This window comes from Tachypleus tridentatus, chromosome 12, assembly GCF_004210375.1.
Source record: "Tachypleus tridentatus isolate NWPU-2018 chromosome 12, ASM421037v1, whole genome shotgun sequence".
Lineage (NCBI taxonomy): Eukaryota > Metazoa > Arthropoda > Merostomata > Xiphosura > Limulidae > Tachypleus > Tachypleus tridentatus.
The window spans coordinates 125,155,373-125,178,686 of NC_134836.1; the positions used below are offsets into that span (position 1 = coordinate 125,155,373).

General features: G+C 33.1%; 1 protein-coding gene across 1 annotated transcript; it reads left to right on the forward strand.

Annotated features, from left to right (window-relative positions):
• Positions 1-11,894: 11,894 nt before the first annotated feature.
• On the forward strand, positions 11,895-21,482 carry LOC143234607 (ecdysone receptor-like; the record flags this gene model as incomplete). The annotated part of the gene is made up of 6 exons (XM_076472076.1): positions 11,895-12,078; positions 14,366-14,506; positions 15,937-16,154; positions 16,745-16,900; positions 17,540-17,762; positions 18,549-21,482. Coding segments are annotated over 6 exons (1,164 nt in total), but the record flags the coding sequence as incomplete, so codon positions are not given.
• Positions 21,483-23,314: the final 1,832 nt, after the last annotated feature.

Here is a 23,314-nt window from a genome sequence, read left to right on the forward strand (position 1 = left end):
AATCAGACAGAATGACCACTATTCCATGTAGGTGGCGTTTCTATGTTTTATGAACTGACTGGTAGAACGACCGAATTAGATATGAACGTTTCTATTTTGAAATATTATTTTTTAATTAGTAAGAATTGTTGCTGTCTATAATCCATAAAGTACAGCAGTTTAAGCTACATAGCATAAAATATTAATATCTACAAAAACTGGACCGTCAGAAGTTTATTATATGACAAACGCTTTGTTTTAAGCTCCCAATTGAAAACAAATTCACAATTTTATCAACTGGTTACATGTACAAGCTCCTGTGGCAGAGCCGGTAAACCAGGTCCATATCCGTGTTGTACCACAAGATGTATCCCACACTTCTATTTAAAGCTGTAGATGTATTATGAGTGTCACAGAATGATACACACTGACCGTCTTCTTTGTGATGGATAGTTCAAAATTAGTGACACATAGGTTTTAGTAGGTTTGTTAAGAATACGCAGTACAGCTGCTAACATTTTAATATATGAAATCTTTCTGAGAAACGATGAAAACACGTAATTTGTAGTGTGCGATTAAAAATATGATTCTGTCATTCAGTTAAGTACACAACTATGAGATGAGCTATTTGAGTTCTTCCAAGTACGGGTATCGAAACTCGAGTTCTAGTATTACAAGTCCACAGACATGTCGTCGTGCCACTGATGTATTAATCTCTAAGGAAGTTTAGTTTAAATAATCTATATATATATATATATATTGTGTGTGTGACATTTTAATATAATTAAGATATGTATTATTACAATCTGCATCGTTTGTTTTAGTGCATACTGTTGAATTTACGACTTTAAAATAATATATATCGAAACATATCTAAGTTAAATTAACCCAAAAGGGCTTTTACGTAAAAAAAACAAAAAAGTTAATAAATTCCAAGCCGTTATGAGATGACGTCAAAACACGCCAATCCGTTCACAAATATCAATACACCTGCTCATGTGGACGATACTTGAACATCCGGGACAGGTGTTTAGAATAACCATTAACCATAGCTATTTAAATAGTTTGGCAGAATGTAGATATCCTCACCGAAGGGGTACTTAACCCAGAGGGGCTCTTTCTGGTTCGTTTATTATATACAATTTTAGTCGGATACAAAGTTATAGTTCAAAAGCCTGTTTCGCAAACCTAACTCTGCAATATAGAAGCTGACGGCCGTTCGAAACGTTGTTTTATTTGTCCGGCCTTGACTCTCATATTAACCATGCACATAGCAACCTGGTGCTTGGCAGTTTGTTAAGGTTGACTTCATCGTATCAAATGGTTTTGACATTGACAATTTGTATATGTTTTCTAGTTTTATATATTGGTACATGGTATTACTTTAACTGTGGCCTTGAAACAACTCTGTATCCACAGGTTTTATAATAGAATGCAAACTTGGTTTGCTCAATTGTTTAAATTATTCCAACTTTGTGTCATTCATATAATGTTTCATGATAAATAAAATACATAACGCTCCATGCTACAAAATAGCACGGAGAAATACATCATTAAACTGAAACCATAAAGACCTTAGGCGTTAGATCATATAAGGAAAACATTTAAACTAGAGGTCTAATGAGAGAAAAATACACTGGATTCAGACACAAGATCGTATAAAGAAAACAATTAAATCAGAGGCCTAATGAGAGAAACATTCATTGAATTCAGGCACAAGATGACATAAATAGAACAATTAAATCAGAGACCCAATGAGAAACATTCATTGAATTCAGGCACAAGATAATATAATTATAAGGAAAACATTTACAGGCTTACCAAAAGAAAATTCATTCAACTCAACAAAAGATTGTGCATAAAACAGCATTTAAACTCAGAAAATGGTAAATAAAGAAGACATTTAGATATTCTACAAGAAAGAAAAAAAAACACCACTGAGACAGAAGATGTTATAGTGAGAGAGATAACCACCAAACTAAAGCTAATAAGAGAATACCATATTTAGATAAGTAATGTGATATAGAGAAGATAGCAAGTTTTATGTAACAAGAACGTTCTTATTTTTAAATGGTCTTTTTTTTTTTTTAAATAATAAATTTGTATTTTAATACAACATTTTAATACCGATATGTTACGAAATGTTAAATCTGATTGACAGAAAAGGGACCTTAATAGTTGGAATTGTATCTATTACACTATGTAAGAAAATTTTACTTTTTCTTGTTCCTGGACAGAAAGTGTTATTTCCCAATTGCTCATGTCTAAAGTAAATGGAAAAGACCTATTTTCCTCTTCAAACTTTGCTTTTGTCACCTGGGAGCGTATAACGAAAACATGATGGGAGATTATATTTGGGGCTGATACGTGAAAGTGATTTACATTACAGTCGCAAATCTCGAAAACTACTCACTTCTAAACATTTTATATAACTTTAGTATAAATACATGTAAATCTTGATTCATATGTTGTTTTATTCAGACCTTATGTAAATGAAAATGTATAAATTTGCCCGTTTTTACACAGAAAATAGGTTAATTTCTAAATTTCATTATTCAGGTCACAAAAGCAAAGTTTGAAGGGAATAATGACCATTTTCTGTACTTTTACAACATAAGTAATTAAGAAATAACACATACTATCCAGGAACAAAATTTGTGTTACATAGTGTTATCAATATAATATTGTACGTTATCCCGATTATAAATCTCCCCCCTATGAAAAAAAAAAGATAGAGAGAGAGATAGGGGTGGGGATTTATAATCCATGAATCCTGTGTTTGTTCTTGTATAATACATTCATTTCAGGTTAACTTTGTTCACGGTCAGTGAATAGACTCTTACGTTCGCTATATATTCTAAGTTTGCTCGTATTCAATATTTATATTAGAGTTCAATCACTGGATATGAACCTTATCTTGTCTGTGGGCCCCAGGACAGCAGGAAAATTTCGATGGGTCAGCGGTTCATAAAAAAAAAATTGTGGTTTCCTTTTTTTTCTTTTTTAACTGCTTAAACTGGATACCCATTTCCTGTTAATATCTTGTAGCGTGACACAGATATAGCGTGGTTAACTGATAAACGGATAATTAGGTTGTTTTTTTCATATGATTTTTCTGTGAACTAGTTTTACTTTATATAATCTTGTGATCATTAGGATAGACACAAAAGTAATAAAAAATGGATTGTACATGGAAAAACATTCAAAGCATATTTTGGCTTCATTTGTTAACTGTACAAGTACATATTACAGTCTATGTAGTATCCAAGTCGGTTGTTTCATTGGAAAGCTGGTTTTAATCCTCGAACTTACCCCAGCCAGGAGATTGAAAAACGCAATATGAGCCATGTCTATACAAAACGTGGGTTTGGGTGAATTATTTAACGAGTTAAGTAGTTAAATGCGAATGATTTTAGTCAATCACTTATTAGTATTCACTTAAAAGCTGTATATTTAAAGCAACCTGCCAGTCAGTATAGCCCATTAAATACAACCTTATTGTATATTTATTTTAAACATTCAAATACACTGTTGGGAACCATCACTGTTAATATATTAAGAGTTTCGGCCAACTTGGGAGATTTACATTAGTTACAAAGAATGACATTCAATAACTTATGACTTATAGTGTCGATAGAATTAACATGTATATATATCTATATAATTAACATGTATATATATCTATATGCATATAATAATACTCTCTTGCATGTCCGTGTAACTACTTGGTTCATTAGGTACAAGCGAGGAAACATACAAAGTTTCAATATTCCATTTTAAAATTATGAACGTTTTTATCACTATTTAGTCTCCTTTGGATGGATTTTCACCAAAATGATGGTTCATTGAGTCCAAGTGGAGATACAGGCAAATTTGCGGTTTCATATTTTGTTTTACTGTTATATATATATATATATGATCAAATGTCTGTAAACGCGTCTTTTTCAATAGTATATTACAAAATATAATAATTTGTTTGCGATTTCTAAAATTTCTTATTAATTCATTAGTCCTCTTATGTGCTGGACCGTCTGATAAATAAAACTCATTAAAAACAAACTGTTTTGTTGTTGTTTTTGTGAAACATTTCACGAAGAAACTGGACTTTCTTCGTCGGTTGATTGAAAGAAACATTTCAAAGGTAGAAGTATCGAAAAAAAAAGGAATTTATCTCGGTATACATTTGTTGTTGTTCGGTTTTATGTCCCAAAAAGGTGGTGATAATTTGTTTCAACCATTCACACCCAATAATGTAGTGTGTTGTCAGTCAGTCAGTAGACTCTAAAATGACGTTGCACAATGGATACTTAATGTTGCAATTTGTACTGCCGTGACGTCAGTAAAACGTGCACATACCAGTGCCATTCTGTAGGCTACAACACAGCATGGCATATGAACTTGAAAAGCAAGAAATAAAGATATTTGTTATTTTTAATTTTGGTTTTACTTACTTTCGAAACAGAGGACTTTCGGGATCCTACTGAAGCAACATCTTTTTTTTTTTTTCATGTGGGCACTGTATACACGTATGATTTTATTGTACCATGTTGAATATCCTTTGGCATTTCATAATAAACGTTAACTATCAAAAAGCTCTTACTTCGTAGCGGTCTTTTCTTGCGCTTAATCAAATGACAAGGAACTGTGACATCCAGTGAAAAAACCGACAACAGATTTTCAACAATGCATTGCACTTAGTTTCCTTCACATTGACAATTTGTATATGTTTTCTAGTTTTATATATTGGTACATGGTATTACTTTAACTGTGGCCTTGAAACAACTCTGTATCCACAGGTTTTTATAATAGAATGCAAACTTGGTTTGCTCTTTGTTTAAATTATTCCAACTTTTGTGTCATTCATATAATGTTTCATGATAAATAAACCACATAACGCTCCATGCTATTGGAAAATAGCACGGAGAAATACATCATTAAACTGAAACCATAAAGACCTTAGGCGTTAGATCATATAAGGAAAACATTTAAACTAGAGGTCTAATGAGAGAAAAATACACTGGATTCAGACACAAGATCGTATAAAGAAAACAATTAAATCAGAGGCCTAATGAGAGAAACATTCATTGAATTCAGGCACAAGATGACATAAATAGAACAATTAAATCAGAGACCCAATGAGAGAAACATTCATTGAATTCAGGCACAAGATAATATAATTATAAGGAAAACATTTACAGGCTTACCAAAAGAAAATTCATTCAACTCAACAAAAGATTGTGCAATAAAACAGCATTTAAACTCAGAAAATGGTAAATAAAGAAGACATTTAGATATTCTACAAGAAAGAAAAAAAACACCACTGAGACAGAAGATGTTATAGTGAGAGAGATAACCACCAAACTAAAGCTAATAAGAGAATACCATATTTAGATAAGTAATGTGATATAGAGAAGATAGCAAGTTTTATGTAACAAGAACGTTGTTATTTTTAAATGGTCTTTTGGCCTTTTTTAAATAATAAATTTGTATTTTAATACAATATTTTAATACCGATATGTTACGAAATGTTAAATCTGATTGACAGAAAAGAGACCTTTAATAGTTGGAATTGTATCTATTACACTATGTAAGAAAATTTATTATTTTTCATGTTCCTGGACAGAAAGTGTTATTTCCCAATTGCTCATGTCTAAAGTAAATGAAAAAGACCTATTTTTCTCTTCAAACTTTGCTTTTGTCACCTGGGAGCGTATAACGAAAACATGATGGGAGATTATATTTGGGGGCTGATACGTGAAAGTGATTTACATTACAGTCGCAAATCTCGAAAAACTACTCACTTCTAAACACTTTTATATAACTTTAGTATAAATACATGTAAATCTTGATTCATATGTTGTTTTATTCAGACCTTATGTAAATGAAAATGTGTAAATTTGCCCGTTTTTACACAGAAAATAGGTTAATTTCTAAATTTCATTATTCAGGTCACAAAAGCAAAGTTTGAAGGGAATAATGACCATTTTCTGTACTTTTACAACATAAGTAATTAAGAAATAACACATACTATCCAGGAACAAAATTTGTGTTACATAGTGTTATCAATATAATATTGTACGTTATCCCGATTATAAATCTCTTCCCCCCCCCTATGAAAAAGATAGAGAGATAGGGGTGGGGGATTTATAATCCATGAATCCTGTGTTTGTTCTTGTATAATACATTCATTTCAGGTTAACTTTTGTTCACGGTCAGTGTGAATAGACTCTTACGTTCGCTATATATTCTAAGTTTGCTCGTATTCAATATTTATATTAGAGTTCAATCACTGGATATGAACCTTATCTTGTCTGTGGGCCCCAGGACAGCAGGAAAATTCTCGATGGGTCAGCGGTTCATAAAAAAAAAAATTGTGGTTTCCTTTTTTTTCTTTTTAACTGCTTAAACTGGATACCCAATTTCCTGTTAATATCTTGTAGCGTGACACAGATATAGCGTGGTTAACTGATAAACGGATAATTAGGTTGTTTTTTTCATATGATTTTTCTGTGAACTAGTTTTACTTTATATAATCTTGTGATCATTAGGATAGACACAAAAGTAATAAAAAATGGATTGTACATGGAAAAACATTCAAAGCATATTTTGGCTTCATTTGTTAACTGTACAAGTACATATTACAGTCTATGTAGTATCCAAGTCGGTTGTTTCATTGGAAAGCTGGTTTTAATCCTCGAACTTACCCCAGCCAGGAGATTGAAAAACGCAATATGAGCCATGTCTATGCAAAAACGTGTAAGGTTTGGGTGAATTATCTAACGAGTTAAGTAGTTAAATGCGAATGATTTTAGTCAATCACTTATTAGTATTCACTTAAAAGCTGTATATTTAAAGCAACCTGCCAGTCAGTATAGCCCATTAAATACAACCTTATTGTATATTTATTTTAAACATTCAAATACACTGTTGGGAACCATCACTGTTAATATATTAAGAGTTTCGGCCAACTTGGGAGGTTTACATTAGTTACAAAGAATGACATTCAATAACTTATGACTTATAGTGTCGATAGAATTAACATGTATATATATCTATATAATTATCATGTATATATATCTATATGCATATAATAATACTCTCTTGCATGTCCATGTAACTACTTGGTTCATTAGGTACAAGCGAGGAAACATACAAAGTTTCAATATTCCATTTTAAAATTATGAACGTTTTTATCACTATTTAGTCTCCTTTGGATGGATTTTCACCAAAATGATGGTTCATTGAGTCCAAGTGGAGATACAGGCAAATTTGCGGTTTCACATTTTGTTTTACTGTTATATATATATATGATCAAATGTCTGTAAACGCGTCTTTTTCAATAGTATATTACAAAATATAATAATTTGTTTGCGATTTCTAAAATTTCTTATTAATTCATTAGTCCTCTTATGTGCTGGACCATCTGATAAATAAAACTCATTAAAAACAAAACTGTTTTTGTTGTTTTTTGTGAAACAATTTCACGAAGAAACTGGACTTTCTTCGTCGGTTGATTGAAAGAAACATTTCAAAGGTAGAAGTATCGAAAAAAAAAGGAATTTATCTCGGTATACATTTGTTGTTGTTCGGTTTTATGTCCCCAAAAGGTGGTGATAATTTGTTTCAACCATTCACACCCAATAATGTAGTGTGTTGTCAGTCAGTCAGTGGACTCTAAAATGACGTTGCACAATGGATACTTAATGTTGCAATTTGTACTGCCGTGACGTCAGTAAAACGTGCACATACCAGTGCCATTCTGTAGGCTACAACACAGCATGGCATATGAACTTGAAAAGCAAGAAATAAAGATATTTGTTATTTTTAATTTTGGTTTTACTTACTTTCAAAACAGAGGACTTTCGGGGATCCTACTGAAGCAACATCTTTTTTTTTTTTTTCATGTGGGCACTGTATACACGTATGATTTTATTGTACCATGTTGAATATCCTTTGGCATTTCATAATAAACGTTAACTATCAAAAAGCTCTTACTTCGTAGCGGTCTTTTCTTGCGCTTAATCAAATGACAAGGAACTGTGACATCCAGTGAAAAAACCGACAACAGATTTTCAACAATGCATTGCACTTAGTTTCCTTCACACGATTTTCCTTATTGAACTAACACATGAAATGTTACAAGAAAGATGTTATAAACTGCCCACTAAACTGGTGTTCTATATACGCTCTAATCCAAAGGGTTGAGTCCACACACGTTCTATACTCATTCATCACGTTTTAGGAAAATTACCACTGATTTATTTCAACGGACATCTGCTAATGACACATAAATAATATTGTGTACCTGCTCAAGGAAAATATTAGCTGTAGGCTTGAACTACTGTCGTAGAAGTTCTTTGAGAAAACATAATCTTAACATAACGTACCCTTACTTTTCGTAAACTTTTCCCAACACGCCTTTTGAACAAAACAATTAATTAAGACTATCGTGGAACGGTGGGGAGAGCGAGCCTGTGACACTTTATGAGAAATATGATAGCGTTTAAACTGTTTAGAGCTGGTTCAGTGATTTGAATATTGAGTTCATGTTTTGACGAAAATATAAAGGTACGAAATTATCTAGAATGTAGACTTTCTGTTAACCATAGTTTGTGTTAAGTTTGACCTACTTGTGGACGTGTGTTACACATAGTTTGTGCTAAGTTTGATGTTTGTGGACGTGTGTTACACTTGCACCATAAACTGTAGTTTAGTTTTAATATCACGTAAAGCCTTCCCTAATTTAGTAGTGATAGACCAGAGGGAAGCCAACTAGTCACCACCAACTTTTGTACCACTCTTTTATCAACAAACAACGAGATTTACCTTTAATTCAACGACCCCATGGCTTCAAGGGCGAACATATTCAATGATAAAAATTGGAATCCGTGAATTACGAGTCGACCACCCTAACCACCAGAACATGCCAATCCAAGAGTATATATACATGTTTGTCCTCAACTATACTAAACATACCATTATTGTTTTTACACACTGACCCAGAATTCCAACAAAGAGACCATTCCACTGACCCCATAAAACCGACTTTAAAATATATTTTTATGATTGATAATTAACAGAAATATTGAATTGAAATTTAGGTCAAGTGTAACGTATTTTTAGTTTCTTCTACTTCTGATTAACTTACCATAAATGGAAATGGAATTTGTTACTCTAAGCATTGTTTTGTTTGTTTGTTTGTTTTATGAATTTCGCGCAAAGCTACTAGAGGGCTATCTGCGCTAGTCGTCCCGAATATAGCAATGTGATACTAGAGGGAATGCAGCTAGTCATCACCACCCACCGCCAACTCTTGGGCTACTCTTTTACCAACGAGTAGTGGGATTGACTGTTACATTATAACGTCCCCACGGCTGGGAGGGCGAGCATGTTTGGTGCGACCGGGATTCGAACCCGCGACCCTCGGAATACGAGTCGAACGCCTTAACACGCTTGGCCATGCCGGACCCCTCTAAGCATTGTAAGCTTAAAGAGAATTCGAAGTATAACCACATACAGGACCCACTGATTTTGTGAAGACAATTATTATCGGTGAAATATATTTATGACCATTTTAAAGGAAATACCTCATTCCATGGTTTGTGATAACAGTAATGATAAACATACATAATGGGATTAACTGTACTTTGAATAATTTCTTTAACCGTTTAGAAGCATGCCTGACTTTTCATGTATTCAATATTTGAAATGCGAGTTTCACATGCACAGCACGTAATTATGGAAATACAAAACGTACAGAATACACAGAAGATAATACATAACGAGAAGTATTGGAAGTAGTGTAGAGGAAACGTGAGGGAAAATCCTGGTTCAATGGTTTGAGAAAAGTTTGTTTGAGTTTCGCACAAAGCTATATGAGGGCTATCTACACTAGCCCTCCCTAATTTAGCAGATTTAAGACTAAAGGAAGGCAGCTAGCCATCACCACTCACCGCCAACTCTTGGGCTACACTTTTACCAAATAATAGCGGGATTGATCATCACATTATAACGCTGAGAGGGCGAGCATGTTTGGTGTGACTGGGATTCGAACCCGAGACCTACAGATTACGAGTCTAGCGACCTAACCACCTAGCCATGCCGGGCAAAGTTTAAGGAAAGATAACATGTACACATGGGTGAACATTTTCAGTTGTTAAAAAGAAATTACATTTGAACTACAGTTAAATTCCATACTGTAATGAGAGTTATTTCAGAGGTTAAAATATGGTGATATTTCAAAAATATACATATATACATATGTAAAACAAAATGTCACAGTTCACACTTTTAAACCATTTCATTAAAACTGTCTGAGAGACAGAAGAAACAAGGTGAATAATAACTTCATTCCTTTTCCAATTCCCCACGTACTGAAAAAAAAATGGCCCTCTCTCCCCCCACATCTCATTGACATTGCTGGCATGGTTTAAAAGTGTGAACTGTAACGTTTTGTTTTCCATTGGCATATTTATTACTTATGGATGGTATGTGTAAGTAATACATAATAAAATGTATTTACTACATCTTTACACTTCGTGCTGTCTTCTGAAGGAAAAAACATTAAGACAAATTTAATAAGTCGTTAGGGCTTAACAGTAAAGTATTCTGTCCAATAACACAAACATACACATAATGTAAAAAACCACCGAATTTCATTCGTTCGTTGACAATGCTGTCTCCATGTTTACTAACCTGTTTAAAATTTGTACTTGTCTGGGACAACTGTAAAAAGCCCCTTGATTGTTCAAGACGAGTACAATTTAATCAGATTGTTAATAATTGAAAGCAGTATTAGACTAAAAGGTCTGAGCAATAGAACCAAAGGGTGCTGGAACAAATTATTTTACATGGAATGGTAACTGAAGGAGGGGTTACTTTACCCATGTTAGTGCAGCAATAGGTCCACTTTATTATTTTTATAAGAAAGCCGTGGAATAAAGTTTGTCTTTTAATGATCTTTCTAAATATCCCAGTGATGTAATAAACTGCCACTCTCCAATAATAACAGGGCCCTCTATTTATACGTTGCACATACGTACATCTTTTGTGGTGTAATATTTCCATATTTAGTTTAATATACAAATGTCGAATAGCTCGAAACTACAATACAAAATTGATCATTTTGTGGACTTTATTAAGTGTGAGAAAAATAAAGATTCGTATTTTCATTTATGGTTTACTTTTTTCTTTTCTTTAGCTGACATGGAAGTTTACATGATCTCAAAGTATCGTGGATGTTACCTTGTTTTATGTCTTTGGATGTATCATAATATTATAAAGTGTCATTGATTAATATTACAACCATGCTAAACATTAAGAGGCTTACCTGATACCACGAGAAATAGGTTGTGTAATTCTTCGAATCGTATTGACAATTTTCTTATTCGTTACTTGCAGCAGAAACACTTTTTGACGTAACTGTGATTAGAATCACGTTTGATTGTGGATAAATATATATTAATAGGTCCATTACGGATTTCAGATATATTTTAACACATTTACCTATTAATACAATGAAGATTTCCAAATTTCAGGTCAAACGTCAAATCACAGTTATTAAGCCTAATAGCAAAAGTTTTAAGTTACGTGAAATATCCACAGTTCTTTGAAGGTGTCACTCCTTTTTCTCGGTTACAAATTTTATTTTTCTCTTTTTAAAAATCACAAAATATTTATTTGAAACATTAAAAAATGTAGAAGAAAAACACAAACAAAATGCACTTTATTAAACTAAAAGAACACTTCCATTTCAAAACAGGAGTTTTTTAATTAACGAATATATTTAACAATGTATTTTATTATTATTCACGTACCACAACATTTCAGTTTTTAATTTTGTACCGTTATACTTTTTAATTTTCCAAAGTGTTAATTAAAAATTTGTTCAAGTACCTTTAATTTGATTTTTTTAATTAGGGAAAGAAGAGTTGAGTCCTCCAACTAGTGGGCTTAATGGTTGCATTATTGACAAACACGCGGATACGAGAAGAAAGACCAAAGGACCTGTCCCTCGCCTACAAGAGGAACTATGTTTGGTGTGTGGAGACCGGGCCTCAGGATACCATTACAATGCCCTTACCTGTGAAGGGTGTAAAGGTATAGTAACACTTATTTAAACACAGGCTAGAAAGAAAGAACCCATTGTTCTGGTTTAACTACTCAGTCGTCACGAATTTTAGTGGCTCAGCAGTAAGTCTAAGGACTTTTAACGCTAAAAATTAATAAGTTTCGATAATCATGATTGGTATAACACAGATAAACCATTGTGTGTCTTCTCGCTTAAAAGCAAACAGAAAATAGAAAACATCGTTGTTTATCCTATCTACAAAAGAAAAAAGATTCCACTCTGAAAACAAAATTAAATGATAAAAGTTATTATATGTCTAGAATAAACACGAATATATTTAAGTTATAAAATAAAAGAAGTATGATTGTAAAAGTCGTGATATTTGCTATATTACTTTATGATTAACTTATTTAGGGGATGGAATGCATATTTCGGATACATTACATGAATTCAACTTTATACATGGTCATTTAACTTGCTACAAAAATATTTTAAAATGCTAGAATTTGAATAAAGTAGCTTTTCTCTATGTAGTTCGTTTAAATCTTTTAATAAACAATTATGGACCATGTTACATTGCTTTTAAGATTTCTTGTTTGTTAGTTGTGGCTTCAACAGTAAAATATCTGTAAACAATAGAATCACGGTATTAGTTCACTACGTTCTTCGCTTTCATGTAGCACATGATGTGGATTCATGTTGGGTAAAGTGACCTAAGGTTTGGACAACGTTACAGAAAACTATATTAACAATCATTTATATTATTTAATTTGAAGAAGTGTTTAAAGTTCGCTAATGAAAATATTAAGTTAATTTATTATGCATAATAAAATGTAAAGCTTAAAGGGCCATTAATTACAATATATATACAGGTTATATGGGTTATCCTTGTTGTATACAGGTTATATAGGTTATCCTTGTAATTTAGTGTAATAAAAATATGAATTTATAAATCACATTGTAATTCCCTCATAATTTTCTCAGAACAATAAATTAAAAACCTGTGAACAACTGTAGTTGACTGAGTTGTTTAAAAGTATATTATTATCAGTTACAGCAGGGTTAGCTCTTTTGTTAAAGTAATGTAGCTGTGATTATTTGGTATAGATAGGATTAAAATCCATTTGGTGTATAATGATTTTAACTATTCTTCTAGCTTGAGTCAGAAGTCTACTTTGTTGTTATGGCATTGAGTGTTTCTTATCTTACGCTGGAGAATGAGCCATTATGGTATTGCAGCTATAATTATTTCTTATATTGAGTCAGTTTGATTTTAACAACTCGCCTAGTAAGGATCCCAATGTGGTGAGTAAGGATCCCAATGTGGTGAGTAAGATTCCCAATGTGGTGAGTAAGGATCTCAATGTGGTAAATAATATTCCCAATGTGGTGAGTAAGGATCCCAATGTAGTACTTTTATTTCTTTTTTTAGTGGCTAGTGTGATTTTATCTTTTTCATTGTTCTTCTTAATGCCTCAAAAGTTTCTTTGCGTTTATCTCCAAAATGGACCTGGCATGGCTTGGTGATTAGGGTACTCGACTCTCAGTCTTTATCACGATTCCGCTATCCCCACTTTTGTTAAACTCAACCTGAGTGGCAGGTTTGAATCCTGTTACCGAACACGCTCGCTCTTTCAGCCAGAGGAGAATTATAATGAGTAAACCCACTTTTTGTTAGTGGAAGAGTATATCCCAAAGTTGTCAGTGTTGATGACTAGCTTCCTCCCTGTAGATCGTCAATCGTAAACTAGTGACAGCTCCAAAACTAGGGCTTCTAATTTGAGAAAACGTATATTTATATCGACTAGTAAATGTTTAACACTAGGACTAGGACTTTTGACATGGTGAATATTCACATGGATGATCTCAAAGTTTTTCTTCTAGCGATTTTATTGTTTTCACTTGATGTCATCATTAAGTTCGTAATTAAAACAAACGACAAATATTAGAGTCCAGTTTGGATGTAAGATGTTAGGCTGTACATTGAAGAACATCAGAAGTAATCACGTGTGAGGAAAGATCTAGGTAATTGGACATGAAATTTTACATAATGAAAACATACCAATTCACAACAGTAATATCCTACTAATATGACCAGAATGTGGTCTTACATCTGACAAGTGCCAACAGTTACTTAACTTGCTCAGGGAATACCATGACACCTTCTCCATTGTAACTCATGAGTTAGGCTAAATTAATAATATCTCTCTCAAGACTGCTACTAGAAATTTATCCCTAATAAGTGAGATGGTCAGGTTAGTTTTACTTGCAAAATAAATTTCTGTATGAAAAATGTACATCTTTTTTTCTTGTCAGGATTTTTCAGACGTAGTATTACGAGAAATGCCGTTTACCAATGTAAATACGGTAACAACTGTGAGATTGACATGTATATGAGACGGAAATGTCAAGAGTGTAGATTAAAAAAGTGCCTCAATGTTGGAATGCGACCAGAATGTAAGTAGATAAATAAAGTTTCATCAAATGTTAGTCAATTTATATGGATTAATGTTATATTGATTTCATTGTATTTAATTTACCTAACGAGTAACGTGTCTGAATACATTTTGTAGAGCAGATAACGTAACTACAGACAGATTTCACGTTTTGAGTTGAGCGATCTTTGATATTAAATTATATGATCGCAAGTTAGTAGTGCCATCTATACCGATTATACAAACTAAGTATTTTATGCTTTAAAAGACAATAACAATTATTTTAACAGTACAACAAAGCTAGAAAAAATTTTAAAACTTAAATTCACTTGTGATAATTGAGTTGAATTCTATATCTCGCTGTTTAAGATTTTCTTTATGATTTTGGAGCATGTATCAAACTCGATAGAGAGTTGATTATATATTCGATGCTTTGGCGATAGAACGAATACGTAATATGATAACATCAATTGAACAGAGCCTGAGGTCCAGCATGACCAAGTGGTTAAGGCACTCGACTCGTAATCAGAGAGTCGCGAGTTCGAATCCCCGTCACATCAAACATGCCCGTCCCTTTCAGCTGTGGGGCGTTAAAAAGTGACGGTTAATCCAACTATTCTTTGGTAAAAGAGTAATCCAACAGTTAGCAGTAGATGATAATGACTAGCTGCCTTCCCTCTGTAGTGTTACACTACTAAATTAGGGACGGCTAGCGCAGGTAGAACCTCGCGTAGCTTTGCGCGAAATTCAAAACAAACGAAATGAAACAATAGAGTGTGTGTGTTTTCAATTTCGCACAAAACCACTCGAGGGCTATCTGTGCTAGCCGTCCCTCCCGAATTTAGCAGTGTAAGACTAGAGGGAAGGCAGCTAGTCATCACCACCTACCACCAACTCTTGGGCTACTCTTTTACGAACGAATAGTGGGATTGACCGTCACATTATAACGCCCCCACGGCTGAAAGGGCGAGCATGTTTTGGCGTGAAGGGGATGCGAACCCGCGACCCTCAGATTACGAGTCGCACGCCTTAACACGCTTGGCCATGCCGGGCCTGAAACAATAGAGCTGTTAGGGTAAGATCAAAGTGAGGTAATATAGATTGTACCTGTTAATTTATTATTTTCGCAACTCATGTCCAAGAAAAAAATCACAAAGGCTAATCTATTTTACACCTGAGTGTCACACTCTACGAGATGACATTTATACGTATTTTTTTGCTTTGTTTTTCATTTATTTACTGTTAATATAATTTTTGTCTTTTAAAGCATAAAAGACTTAATTTTCATAATCGATATAGATGGCACCACTAACTAGTGAACATATAGTTAAATATCAAAGGTTGCTTAAATCAAAACGTGAAATGTCTCTCTGTCATTACGAATTTTTACTAAACATACAATTATATGTATTTTTTTAAATTTTAATCTGAATGTATTGACTACTAAATCAGGCGTAGTGCCAGAATATCAGTGTGCCATCAAACGAGAATCGAAGAAAGTGCAGAAAGATAAGCCTAATAGCACTACGAGAGACAGTGCGTGTGAAAAGGACGAACGACTTATGTCAGTTAAACCCTTAGAACCTTCCCAAGAGGAAGTAATCAATAAGCTAGTTTTATTCCAAGAAGAATTCGAGTCCCCATCTGAAGAAGATTTAAAAAAGATTTCTGTAAGTAATTATAAAAGTTAAATAGATTATCAGAATTTTTGTTTTTTGCTAGAATAGCAAATTAGATAAATGATGAACTAGTGAAATATACTGTTTAATGGCCTAATATACGTATACGAATAAAAATAGAATTTTACTCGTCGAAAGCAGTAATAATTCAGAGTAAATATTTAATATATTTTATTTTTACTAAACTACATTACACTCAGTTGATATAACCACGATTACAATTATTTCTCTGTAAATATTTTGACACTGTGAAACTGAACTCCTTTTAATGTGCCTACTAGAACTATCCTAACTATTATACAGAAAATTTGTAGTTTTGTACTATAGAATATAGAAGTTGGCAGGTCATAAACAGCACAGTAAGTTCCATGATGTAACACCAGAGAAAATTATGCCAGAGCTTTGTTTAATTTTATGTACTTGAAAAAAAAAAAAAATGAAGAGTGTAGCCAAAGTAGGCTTAATATTAATGCAAAAGTTACATCAGCCAGCAGATTTGTTTGTTAATTTTACATAAAATATGTAAAAATAACACTTTTAATAAATCTTTTTTTTCTGACTCCCCCCCTTCCCCATGATAGACTTTTCCCACAGGTGACAGTGATGAAGACAACCTTCGAAGGTTCCAACATATTACAGAGATTACAATTCTCACTGTACAACTTATTGTAGAATTCTCGAAAAGAGTTCCTTGGTTTGATTCCTTGTTGCGTGAAGATCAAATCACCCTTTTAAAGGTATGAATGATATATTACAAACACAAAGATTCTGTTGCATTTAAATTGAGATTCTTAATTAGATAAAGCATATTTTTGTAACTCAAGTCTGCTGGTATGGGTATTAGAACTTTTATTAAAATAAAGTACAGAACAACCTTTAGACCTTCTTATCTACTATATTTTAATAAACGTTTTAATACCCAAACCAGCTGTTGAGATACGTTTTTACTTAAAAAAGTGGATTTTTCGTCATCACGAAGAATACTTTTGTTAATTTCAATTATATTTTTCCAGTCAGTAATACAGTTGAGTTGAGAATCACTATAGGACATAAATGTAAGAGTATAAAGAAATAAAAGAGCAAGGAATTACCAATGTTGTGTTACATTTTAGTCTAAAGTACTTTGGTCCAAGTTAATACACTAATACTTTTATTATGCTCCATTTATTAGAAAACAAATGAAGTGTTCTTGACATTTATAAATGAGTGTACATGAATTTCATTCCTCACTCATAACCCAAAACTGTGTTAACAACAAATAACTTTAGTTTTTCATTCTGTAACTATTAAAACTTGTACCCAAAACGTTAAAGCAATTGTGTTTTTGTTTTATTTCATTGTAAGTAAAACATTTAATAAAAGTTATTTCATTGTAGGCATGTTCCAGTGAGGTGATGATGCTGAGAACAGCACGTAAGTACGACGGAAAAACTGACTCGATTGTATTTGCTAACAACCAGCCATATACACGAGAAAACTACAGAAGTGCTAGTGTGGGAGACTCGGCTGATGCTCTCTTCAGTTTCTGTCGGAAGATGTGTCTCTCTAAGGTCACCAATGCAGAGTATGCCCTGCTTACAGCCATTGTCATCTTCTCGGGTAAGAATTCTAACCAGTGTCATTGCTAATAAGAGGCTATGCATTTTGTTTAATTATTCATTAATTAAACTGTATTATAGAACTTTTGGTACAAACAGTTTTTGTTTCATAAAAACACTTTGGATAAAACTGAAAAAAAACAAAAAAAAACAAGCTGGTCACTATATAATGCAGTTTCTTTCCAACAAGCATAAATTAACTTTATAAATATTAAAAGAGATAGAAACTACTAGGGGCACTCACAAACACAAAGGAAAACGATAATCCATACAGTTTACTCTAGAAAACTAAGTTAGTATAAGTCAATTTCCTGAGTATATGCAAGTTCATAATATGACACGTTAATACAACCATCTTTGTCTAGCAGTAATTAATTTACTATAGAATGAAAACAAATTTACTTATTTTGTAACCGATCTTTTAAAATATCGGTGAGGGTTCAAATTTGCGAGTAATTTTAGATTTTTTGCTGTCAAAACATTAAGTGTAAATAATTACTTGTTTTCTACATAAAATACGCAGAGGATCCCAGCAGAGTATAAATTGCAATATAGATAGTTGTAGTTAAACTTCATTGACGACTCGTGTTATCACATGGATTTGTTAGCAACTTTATGTATAAATAGTTTAGAAAGATGTTTAACCCCCAATTCCCATGGCTAATCCCAAAATCCTGAGGACTTTAAACACTGAGCTACTGAACTTGTGCTTTCTTACAGTTGTGTTGAAAATCATCTCGCTATGAAATAGTGAATTTTTTTATTAATTGCTGTTTCTCCTTTGCAGAACGGCCTTACTTAGTCGAACCCCAGAAGGTTGAAAAGATACAGGAATTTTATATTGATGCTCTTAGGGCATACGTGGATAATTACCGTCCTCCTGGGAAAAACTACTTTGCCAAGCTCTTGTCTGTCCTTACTGAACTTCGAACTCTGGGTAACATGAATTCTGAAATGTGCTTTTCACTCAAAGTTCAAAATAAAAAGTTACCTCCATTCTTGGCCGAGATCTGGGACGTTATGGAATAATTAGCTTTACTACCTTCCAATCATTCCTTGTATATTAAAAACATTGTTTTTCTTTGTTTCAACATTGTTTCATTTTTGTTTCCTGTGTTTGACATTTACTAATTTTAGGTCATGTACCTTTACAAAGCAGCTGGCCAGCTTCCAGTACTGGTGCTTCAATTTTCCACTAACATCACTGAACTGCTCTCCGAGGGTGGCAATAAGGAGATGTACAAGAGAAAAGGTGCAAACATCTGCTGCAAGTTTATCAACAGAACCAACTGTATGTTGTTTTAAAGGTTGTGATTTTGTCTTTTGACAAAGCTCAAAGTTCTAAACCTATCCCTGCTGGTCCTTTCCAAAAGAACCACAGTTTGAAGGCAACGCACAAGAATAGATGGTAAACTCTCACCAACACATAATGGAGTGGAGGACTAATATTACCACAGAATATTTGAGCTACGATGCTTTGTTACCGGTGACCTAAAAAAAGTATGTGGTATATAATAACATGTAGAATGCCCTGCCAGTATTATTCTAATACTGACTCTCTTCTGACGTGTTGTTTATTTTACAAGGTTACCACTGTCATCGTCAAATTACTGACACAACTCTTTGTTCCAGGATGAGACATCCAATCAAAACTGAAGAAAACAAAACTTTAACTATCTTAAATCGTGTTTGGGTTTTGTTTTTATGTAACTTGCTGCAGTCTTATGAATAAGATTAGTTATTCTATATAGTAAACAACCATGGACCACCACTATATTAAACAGGTCCTGAGAACTACTGTTTTGGTTTTACAACAGGAGCGATATAAAAAGTTATGTTAACCCTCATGGTTTATAGCAGCCACTGAGTGAAAAGCATTCATTTCTGTAATTTGATTGGCTTGCTTTGGAATGTGATAAAATATTATTATGTATTTGTGGTTATATCATTTATAATTGTTTTAAAGTTTTTTCACTGAAAATATTTCTGTATAGTTTTTGTTTTGAAACTCACTTGTATAGTCAGATGTCAGCATATTGCAAGAGTCGAGCATTTTTATATCATCAGCATATTTGTTCCAACACTACTGTTCTGTACCCATAGATTCATGAATTATTGTTTTTAAAGACTTTCCAAACTCCTATGATATAACAACTTGTATACGTATATCTGATTCAGGTTAAAATATAGGTAAATGACATCTTGAATAGGTTTCATTACTTTTACAAAAATCTTAAATTAACATGTGGCATAGTATTGGCTCATCTTGGAGTTTGAAACCTGTAGACCAGTAAGTAAAATTACACATGCCAAATAGCACCTAAAGACTTTTCACATAAACTTTTTTGGTTTGAAGCAAGTTAACCTTGTAGCTGATTTGTTGCTTCTAGATTGGTTTATTGACTAGGTTTGATATTTTATGATACATGGAGAGTAAGTTATATTAATGTTATCAAGCTGTATCCCATCTTGACCTTGGGTTCCTCAACACCTTATCTGCAGTAGATGCACAGAGTATTTAGTATCGAGAGTAGTCCACAGGATACATATAGAAATATTGTACACAAGGTATTTATTGTTTGACTTGAGAAGATTCCATTGTGATAAAATGCTAAAAGTAAACGAATATGGGTACAAAAAAATTACTTTTGATAAGTGTTTTGTGTGCATGTTTGTGGGTGAAGGATATGACTAATGTTGTGAAGAAAATTGTTCAAAGCTTAAGATATAATAATTAGTTTGAAGGGACATATCCCTCATCTTTCTTTCATTGTAGAACTGATGGTTAGGTACTTAAAGCCTGAGGAAACATTAGAGAGGTTGGTTATCGTACAGAATTCACACGATTCTTAGTTAGAGCTACTTTTAAACTGCAGGTCTCTTGTGATCTAATGCCTTGTGGTAGTTGTACTAGTGTGGTGGAAACTTGTCGTTCCTGCCCATGGTGTTAACAAATGCATGCTTAAACAGTGCCTTGCTATTATATAGGAAGCATTGCAGAGTCTGTCTGGTATACACACGAGCTTGAAATGTACCAATTACATAAATATGATCCTGGTGCAAAACTAATAGAAAATTTGTGAAATGCTAAAGGGGTTTTCACATAAACAAACAATTGGCCATTTTCAGATTTGTCCAATAGGTTCCAAAAGTGTGCTTTGTTTCTTAAAAATATATATAAAAATTGCAATCACTGACTGTTAATAAATATCTGCTATAAAGTTTGTACATGTGAATTTTCATCTAAACTTTTCTTTAAAGAACTAGAAAGAGGGTAAAAGCAGTTAGGGCTTACGGGTGTCAATTATTAAAAGGTTTGTTATGTATACATATATATATATATCCTGCATTTTAAACTATCCTATACTGTTAATGACTGAATTTACGTTTTAAATAAATGTTACATGTATTAAAATATTTCTTAAAAGCATCTAGCACTCTATACCTTAATGTTTTTGTGAGTTGTCATAGTTTCCATACAGTCTGAGAGAAAGTGTTTATACCATGTTATTGGTAATCAGATTACCCAAGAAACCTTTAAAAAACAATACAACAGCACCATGCACAAAGACAACTTTTAGGAAAATAAAATATTCATATCAGTAATATGGATTCCTTAGTTTTCTTACAAGGAATGGATTGAGTAAATATGTTTGGATGTAGAGAAACTGTCATCGTGATGTTCTATATTTTTCAAATTAAAATTGGCCAGATTTACAAATGTGCATCTCAGTGTTTTTTATCATAATTAGTACATTAAACTTGAGTAGTGTGATAGTGTCAAACACATTCAAGCTTTAAACAGACTTCATGTGTAGAGATCCAGCATTTTACCACTAAAAACACATCTTGGACAACAACAAAAAACCATAATTATAATGTTTGTGTTATTTCTTAGTTTAGTAGTATTGCATGTTCTAGTATATTAATGCATTCTCAAAACACTGTTTCATGAATTTTAACCAGAACATGAGGTTTGTTTGGATGTATTGTGCAGGCATTTTCTAAAACCTAGTATTTTTACTTACAATGAAGGACAATATAATAACAACATACAATATAATAACAACATACAATATAATAACAACATACAATATAATAACAACATACAATATAATAACAACATTCTCTCCATCTAGAACTGTTATAGCTTATCTTAAATATTTTCTCAGCCTGCTGCTTGTATTTGCAAAAGATAATAACTTTCCTGAGTAAATACTGTTTAGCTGGTTGCAGTTTTATGGTGCAAAGCAACTAGACTATCTGTGCCAAACAACCAGTACAAAAATAAGAAAGCAGTTTAAATTTTGAATTAAATCTAGTTTGCAGCAGTAAGAGAGAAAGTAATAAAAGTTTTAAGACTTTCTCTAGTATAATTTTAATTATAACTTGTCAGGATGACTAATAGGAAAGTTGAAACAGCAGCATTAAAAATTAGTTTGATATGAAGTTGGTCTTTCCTATCCTGGTTATTTAATGTTATGGACAGTTTTTAATGTCATATCAAACTAATTTTACTTTAATTTGTAAAAATAAATCATGTTTAAAACAAACTTATGAATTAAAAACTTATATAGCATCAAAAGTCAATGACCTTTACAAAACTTAAAAACATTTGTAATGTGGACAGTGTCACTGTCACTAATAGCACTGTCTAATGGTACAGACAAACCCTGGGACAGAACATGTTTAAAATAGTGCTGTTGTTGAGAGTCATAACGACAGTAAGACAGTAAAATGTGGCTTACAGTGATTTGAGTGTTACACAAACTACACACTGGTGTATCAGTTCCAGATAAAAGAAAACAATGAGTTGCAAAACTGTGACCAATGTGTAGTCTAGTTAGAACAACTTCCTCCTTTCGATCCTTATGGAAGCAAGACTGCCAAAGTTCAATATAGGGTTTTATTTGGAAAAGTTTGTTTTCATGTTGCTCACTCCAAGTTGACTGCCAGCTGGCACAGAGCCAAGCCTTGAATACAGGACCATAGTCCATGTATGGAACAGGCACAGCACCAATAGTGCCAGAGCAGATAGATTTTAGCCATGGTGTCAGCGAGCTCATTCCCGCAAATGCCAATGTGGCCTGGCATCCAGAAAAACTGAATAGAAGTAGATAAAGAGAAATGGGCCAGTTGGTTTTGAATATCAGCAAGAACAGGGTGTGAACCAACGTGAAGCGATTCCAGGTCCAGTAGAGAACTAAGCAAGTCAGTATAAATAGTGCAGTTTGAATACTGCTTAGCTTATATGTGATCCAGGGCAAGAGAAATGGTGAACAGGAACACAAAAGCTGTAGAGGGGATTCTGCGTGCAACCACCAAACCATGACCACACAGTTACCTGGTTTCGAACCTTCTGTATAAATAGGAATGGAAGGATGGTTTGAAAGATATTCAGCAAATAACAGACAGCATTTCCAATTGGGGGTGTCTGCTTTTCTCAGATGACTTAAAGATAGGCCACATTTGGGGACTGTAAGAAGCCATGGTGGGATGAGCTGGTCAGTGGATACAGCAATGTTATCCAAGGACAGACCCAATTCATCCAAC